The sequence below is a fragment of the Larus michahellis genome, chromosome 13, assembly GCF_964199755.1.
Source record: "Larus michahellis chromosome 13, bLarMic1.1, whole genome shotgun sequence".
In the NCBI taxonomy this organism is placed as follows: domain Eukaryota; kingdom Metazoa; phylum Chordata; class Aves; order Charadriiformes; family Laridae; genus Larus; species Larus michahellis.
The window spans coordinates 11,188,132-11,195,318 of record NC_133908.1 but is presented as its reverse complement, the minus strand read 5'-3'; the positions used below and the strand labels follow the sequence as shown (position 1 = coordinate 11,195,318).

The 7,187-nt window shown below is 57.4% G+C and overlaps 1 protein-coding gene across 25 annotated transcripts in view; it reads right to left on the bottom strand.

Annotated features, from left to right (window-relative positions):
• Positions 1-2,818: 2,818 nt before the first annotated feature.
• Positions 2,819-7,187, bottom strand: part of NCOR2 (nuclear receptor corepressor 2) — a 253,248-nt gene continuing 248,879 nt past the window's right edge. For 19 of the 25 annotated variants that reach the window (XM_074606451.1, XM_074606465.1, XM_074606464.1 and 16 more), the window contains exons 45-47: positions 6,086-6,313; positions 4,185-4,364; positions 2,819-4,080 (exon numbers count right to left, since the gene is read on the bottom strand). In XM_074606451.1, coding sequence (XP_074462552.1) covers positions 3,905-4,080; positions 4,185-4,364; positions 6,086-6,313 — 584 coding nt within the window. In that variant the 3' untranslated portion in view covers positions 2,819-3,904. The remainder of the gene's footprint in view (positions 4,081-4,184; positions 4,365-6,085; positions 6,314-7,187) is intronic. The other 6 variants (XM_074606466.1, XM_074606471.1, XM_074606477.1 and 3 more) reach the window with 2 other exon arrangements.

Genomic DNA, 7,187 nt, shown 5'->3' with positions numbered 1-7,187 from the left:
ACAAGGAGGTGCTGGCTGGACCCTGCCACGAGGTTTTGGGGGGCTCGGGGACGCCTCGGTCCCCGGCCGGGGTGGGGGCAGGGGGAGAACAAGGGTCAGAGCGGGGCAGGATGGGGAGAGCATCGTGGCCTGCGGGAGCAGCAGCTCCCCCTTGCCCAAAAACACGTTCCCCCCCCCATCATGTGTGAGCAGGGAAATGGGGGGCTGTCCCGCAGCAGCCCCCTGGGTTGGGCGCATCCCGTCCGGCACGCTGCCAACGCCTTGATTTGACCCAAATTAATTAATCTGCAGCAGGAGGATGCTCCCTGCTCCACTGCCCCAGCAAAGGTGGTGCCGAGCGTCCCAATGGGAGCTGCCACTGCCCCATATGATTTGCCCATGTCCCCCCCCCAACCCTGTCCCTGCTCCTGGAGGGATGTGCTGGGGACAGGCGACTGCAGGAGGGTCTGTGCTCAGGAAGACCAAGGATGGAGATGCAACGAGACAGAAAGAGCCAAAAATGAGCTGTGCCATGGCCAGCTGCAGCGCTGAGCCCTCTGCAGAGGGGTTCCCCAAGTGCAGGAACCTCCGGAGCAAAGCCCACGCGTGTCCCTGCCTCGGCCGGTCACGCACACCCGGGCTGCTCCCCCCACGGCTCCCAGCCCAGGGCAGGCTGTCCTGCTGGGACGGGGACACGTGGCACAGCTGGGGCCTGAGCCCTTGCACAGAGCTGGGAACGTCAGCAGCACGTCCTGCTCCTGGGACAATCCCGAAGGATCCCACTGAGCAGGGTGGGATTGTCTCCCCGGCATCTCCCCATCCTCCCATCCCTGCAGCACCGTCCCCTCCTGCAATCACCGCCCTGCCCAGAACACGCTGGACATCTGCCTGACCATCCATCCACCTCCAGCACCGAGCCACAAACCCCAGGAGGACCAGAACAACCTCGCAAACATCTGAAAACTCTTCGAAACACAGCGACACCCTCGCAGCGCAGCCCCGGGCACCAGCTGGGCTTGGGGGCTCCCGGCCAGCCCCGCCAGCTCCGACCCCTCGCCCTGCACACACGGAAGACATGGAGGAAACAAGAGGAAAAGAGAAACACGGCTACGGAGTTAGCGCCAAAGGGTGGGACAAGCTCTTCACCCTCCAGCCCAAGGCTTCAGGTGCTGGTTAAGCTGCCTGGGGGGAATGGGGAGGACAACACAACCTGGCTCCGGCTGGGGGGGCAAGAAGGTGGCTCTGCAGCTCCTGGCCGGAGTCCGTGGCCCTTCCCGACATCCCGACACCCGGCCACGCTCCGTCGGCATGGGATGCCCACACAGTGGGGAACCCAAATGCTGCCCCAGCGCCTCCATCCCTGGCGTGCGGTGGGGCTGCGGGTACCAGCGGAGCGAGCGAGGCGCAGTGAAAGCCAAGGCTCCGTGCGGCCGCCCCGCGGGCAGGAGCTTCTCTGTCCCCTCTCCACGTCTCAACCCGCCCCGGGGTCCCGGCCGGCGACAGCCGCTGTGGCAGGTCCGCGACGGAGGGCAGCGGGGCTGCAAGCGCCGCAGCCGCCTTCCACCGGCACCTTCCTGGACTCCTGGAGACACCAAAGCAGCACACAGTATTGCTACTGTGCCAAGTGGGAACTTTATTCTTTGTTGTAGTTTCTTTTTTTTTTGCTATTTTTGTCCAAAAAGGTGACGGAGGCGGCTTTGAAGATGGGTCGGATTTGGATATTATTATTATTATTTTTTTTTCCCAGCAAAATCTGCAACACTTTAATAGCGTTATGGCCAGACATCGGCTCTGTTAAGTTTTTACATCTCAGAGCCACGGAGACACCAGCAGCAATAACCTGGGAACGGAAAGACTTCCAACATCGCTTGTGCATTGTCTCGGTATTTTTTTTCTTTAAAAAAAAAAAAAAAAAAGCACAACAGAAAAGACACAAACATTGATGAACATTAAAAACCTGTACATTGTAAAAAAAACAAAACCAAAAAAAAACCCAACAAAAAAAAAACAAAACAACAAACCCCAAACAAACAACAAACACCATCATTCTCTTGCTTTGAAATCAGAATCAACCTGGGAACGTTGCAGGGGGAAAAGAACGATCCATGGGGACGGTGGCAGCGCCGGCCTCGCCACCGGACCTGCGCGTGGGCCGGGGGGGCTGCGGGAGGCTGCGGGGGCCGGCTGCCCCCCCGGCAGCCCGAGAGGCAGACAGTCCTGTGCCGTGCTCTGGGTTCCTCTAGCGTATAGAATGCAAAGCATTTAATACATAGTTTTGTGGGTTTTTTGCCATTTCTCCCCCCCCTCCCCCAGAGCGAGAAAGCAGAAGTGAATGAAAAAAAGTCTAATATTTTGTTCTTTAACCATGTAACTGCAGATATGAGCCAACATCATGGAATGAAAAAAAATAATGCAAAGTAGAGCATTCGTGTGTATCACAAAAATACAATAAAAACTTTTTTTTAACTTTTTTCTGTTTTTGTTTTTTTTTTGTGTGTTTTTTTTTTTTGTTTTTTTTGTTTTTGTTTTTTTAAAGTTTCCCGTGACCCTCCTGCCACGCCGCCTCCTGCCCGCTCTGCCCCTGCGCCCGGCCAGCTCGGAGGGCTCCGGAGAATCAACGGCTACAACCGGCTCCTGCCGAGTCAGCAAAGGGGGGTGTGGGGGGGTGTGTGTGTGTGACGGGGGGCCCTGCAACCATGGCAAGATTTTGTTTGTTTGCGTTTTTTAAACTAAGTTCATACATTCTCCTGACTTACAGATAACTTTGATGGATCACCGTTACCTTCCGTTTCTTTTAAATGCTTCCATACAATGGACAAACGCATCAAAGCCTGCATGTAAGAACAGAACCTCTTTTACAGCATGTAATACTGTGTTTTGTTTAAGTCCTTCCTTGCGTAAAATATTGACATAATTCACCGAAGGTATCAAAAATATACCCTGTAGACCAATACAATTTACAATTGCCTTTTCTCACCATTCAGAAAACAATGCACTTAAAGCAACCGAGCCCCTCGCTGGGCAGCGTGTGAGCCGGCCCGGGGACATCCCTGCCCGCTCCGATTTAAGCCCGGGATCGCTTCCACCGAAGGGACCAGGATTTTTTGTTTGTGTTTTTTTTTTTGTTTGTTTTTGTGTTTTTTTTTTTTTTTTTTTTTTTTTTTTAAGAAATATCTCTTCACTCCCTCCCCTGCCCACTCATCCCAGCCACGTTTGAAGCGCGTCGAGACCGCTCCGGGGCCGATACGTCTTGCCAACGACGGGCTGCCAGCCCTCGTGTCAGCTCAGGGAGAACAAAACCGGGGCAGTTCCATCCTATTTCACTTCTTAAACATTTTTTGTTGTTTTTTTTTTTGTTTGTTTTGCTTTTTTTTTTTTAACCCGCTCAAGGTTTTGCATTCCTGCGGGGGAGCATCCCGCAGCCCCTGGCTCGGCTCCGCGGGAGCGCGCCGACAGAGCGTCCCAGCGCGCGCGGCCCTGGCACACGCGTGCTTCGGGCACGCGGCCGCTCTCAGTCCCTCTCCAGCGTGGGGGGGTCACCGCCCAGCAAGGCTGCCAAGATCGAAGATGGGTTCCTTGGGTTTTGTCTTGTTAAGGCTTTTTTCTTTTTTTTTTGTGTGTGTTTTTGTTCAGACCGAAGAGGATGCAGAAATTTCCAGATGTTGAGAAAGAAAGAAAAAAAAAAAAAAACCAAACAAAAATTTTTTTTAAAAAAACCAACCACCAAATATCCCCCCAAATTGGCTGGTTGGGAGAGGAAGGAAAAAAAAAAAAAAAAAAAAAAGGGAAAAAAATAAAATAGCTTGGCTCCTGCGTCTTCGCTCCTGAGAGCCGGCGGGGCCGGGGCGGTGGGCGCTCGCCCCGGGCGTCCCCCTCGCTCCCCGCACCGTGGGTTTGGTCGCCGTCTCCCTGCCCCTGGCTCACTTCATTCACTGTCCGAAAGGGTTTCGTACTGGGAGCAGAGCAGGGGCTTGGGCTCCTCGTCCCAGGCGTGGTGCTGGCTGCCGGGGGTCCCCTGTGGCAGGGGGGCGGCGGGGGCTGCCGTCACCACCCCGCTGGGGAGCCGCATGGTGAGCGGGTTGTAGGGGAACGGCGTCGAACCTGCGTGAGGAGGAGGAAGCAGAGAGTCAACGCCACGGGGGTGGCAGCCCCCCTGAAAGGGTGGCACGGACGCTTTGGGGACATGTCCCCTCCCCGAGCCCTACCTGCGGACGACGGTCTGTCCTCCCAGACGCGGTTGGTGAGGGGCGTCCTCCGGTTGCAGTCCCCCTCCGAGTGCACCGAGGAGACGGAGGGCGGCCGCTCGCCCGAGGACAGACCCGGCGCCGGGGACTTGGCCTTGCGGCTGTTGGGTCTGGCAGCGATCTTTGGCTTCCCTCCTCCTCCTGCAAAGAGAAGCGCCCGCTCGTCACCCGGCTCGTCGCAATGGGGATCGGGGGGTCGGGGGTGCAGGTACGCAGCGCTTCCCTTTTAAGAGCTTGCAAAAATGGCTTGTGGCAGGAGAAAAGCTGATGCCGGGGGTCACTGGCACCACGGCAGGGAAGGGCGATGGGGCGAGCTCTCTGCAGTGGGGTGGGCAAGCAGCCGCAGCGGCTGGAGGTTTCTGTCCCCTCCTGTGCCACTCTCCGCTTTGTGGGTTGATGCTACCAACTGTCCCGTGGAGCGGATCCGGGGAAGGAGCAGCCCTGCAGCTTTGGCCGAGCTGTTTCTCCGCGGGGTCCGCTCCCAATCCGGCTCGTGGCTCAGCCCACAAACACAAGTCGTGGCACAGGAGCTCCGTGTGCCGCTTGGCAGGGACCCCCTGGGAGCTACGTGGGTGCTGGAGCCCTGAGCACGTTCCCTGTTCCCGTGGTCTACGTGGCCAAGGACTTCCTTTAATCCATTCATACAGCAAAATCCCCGGTGGTTTTAAAAGGTTTAAAACCTTTTTAAAAGGTTCAAAGCCAAAAGGGCCTCTGCCGGGGAGGTTAGCCCGGCTATTTTGGGGGGAGCTCCCAAAGCGGGAGGGATGGATGGGCTCTGCATTCCACCCTGCCTGCCCGGGCAGCCTCCGCCGGGCGTGGGGAAGTGTGGCTGGAAGAAGCTGCTGGTTTCATGCAGGAGCCAGAAAAGCTTTTCTGCAACAAGCTGAAGAGCGCCTGGTCCGAGCTGACCTGGAAGAAGGTGCCCGTGTGCCCCCAGGACCCTGTTCCTCAGCGTCGGCGGCTCTGCGCCCACATTGCCAAGGGTGACACCGGCACTGGCTGCCGTGCTCTGCGCAGGGCACTGGCAAGAGGCAATCTGCCCTTCGGAGGCATGGGGGGGACAAACGCTCTCCCCCATCCATCCCTGGTCCCCCTCCTCTCTTCCTTAACCAGAGATCTGCAGAACAGCCCTCCCGGCTCTGCTCAAGCCTCCCTTGAAGCCGGGCAGACCCCGCCGTGGCACCCAGCCATGGGCTTTGCGCGCCCCGCCGGGGCCCATGGGGCAGCTCACCCCCAGCCCTGCTCTCTGAAGTTGCCCCCCACCTATCACTTTTAGCTCCCTTACGCTCTCCCTCTTGCTCCAGGCACCCCCAGGTCCCATCCAACCCTCTGGTCCCAGGCCGGAGCCTGCCCCGACGCCCCCCAAGCCCGGGGTGGGGAGGGAAAGGCCACCCTGTCCCGTGTCCCCACCATGCCAGCCCTTCTCAGCTCCTTCCCCTATTTCGGGAGCAGCGATCCCGCCCGGGGGTTTACAGATAGTTTGGGGTGGCTATTTAAGTTTATGGCTTCAGTCTTTTGGGTGTGGGGTTTTCCCCCCCATAAACCTTTCCATTGTGTAAAAAAAAAAAAAAAAAGAAAAAAAAAAGAAAAGGAGCTATTAAAAACCAACAAACGGGGAAAGGAGCACAGTCAGTGGTTTAGAGAAAGCAACAGCACCTTCCGAGACTATTAAATTAACATCAAACAAGACCAGGATTAATCAGCGGATTCACAAAGCTCGAAGCCGGAGGAGGGAGGGGAGGAAAGAAAACCAAAATGAACAAAAACGGGGGGAGGGAGGAATAAATCCACCCGCAGAAGGGGAAATACAAAGGCTGAGAATTAATAACACAGAGAGAGCGAAGGTGGAGAGGGCTGCAGACCTGGCAAGGAGCGCACGTCCTCGTTTCGTCCATCAGCAGGAGTTATGGGCATAGCAGCGGGCAGGCTTGCACTGGCATTCAGAGAGTTAAAAGCATTGGCACTGAGAGGTGAGCGCTCTTCCCACTGCTCGTCATATTTACCCATTAGGGCTTTCCTAATTATTGCCTCCAACCCCATGTTGGTACTGGAATTCTCTTGGACCGACTGGCTCCTACAACTGATTAGCCCTGGGAGATACGGGAGGGGGAGGAGAGAGGGGACGGGGGATGGGGGGGAGCCAAATGAGAAGAAAGATGGGGGGGACGGGGAAAGGGGAGAAAGGAGACAAGGGAGAAGGGAAGAAACAAACAGTCAGCACATTCTCGCAAAGCAACAAACTTTGTCATCTTGTTCTTTAAAGCGCTGCAATGCACCCATCCTCCTCCTCCTCCCCGCTCCATCCCGCCCCAGGGCTTGGCAGGGGCTGGCAGTGGGATGGGATGGGGCTTACTCTGGGATTTGGGTTTCTGGAGTGCTGTTGGCAGGCTTGGGGACGGGGACGGGCGGGGGTAAGGGGTTGTTGCTGAGCCCCGGGGAGCGACTGGAAGAAGGGAGGGCTGTGCTCCCAACCCAGCCAGGCTCGGCATGGGGGCAGGCGGAGAGTCACCCGGATGCGGGGTCCATATGGATGCACACACAGATCAAAAGTTGGTGTGCCAGAAATTTGGAGGCCGGGGCAGTTTCCCGTGGAGGAGAAATCAGAGGAGGAAGAGGGGACACCCCACAAAAACACTTGATGGGCAGGAAGTGCCCGGATTTGGCCCTGGCATGAGAGATGGCAAACGCGGGCAGCCCCCGGATGAGGGCGCGCAGCCTGCGAAGCTGCCTGCGAGGGGTCAGGCTACGCTGGGGAGGGGGGAGAGTCCTTTTGTCCCTCCTCGCGCTCTTTGCAAGCTCCCTGCCCATTGCCCCAGCCCGCTCCCTTCCTCCCCCCGGGGCCGGGTGCCCGCTGCGGACCGGGGTCCCCTCCCGGGCTGAGCCCCGGCTACGGGACGGGATGCAGAGGCGAAGTGGTGTGTCCGCGTGGGTGTGAGTCTCAAGCCATGCAGTTATGGTGCAGCA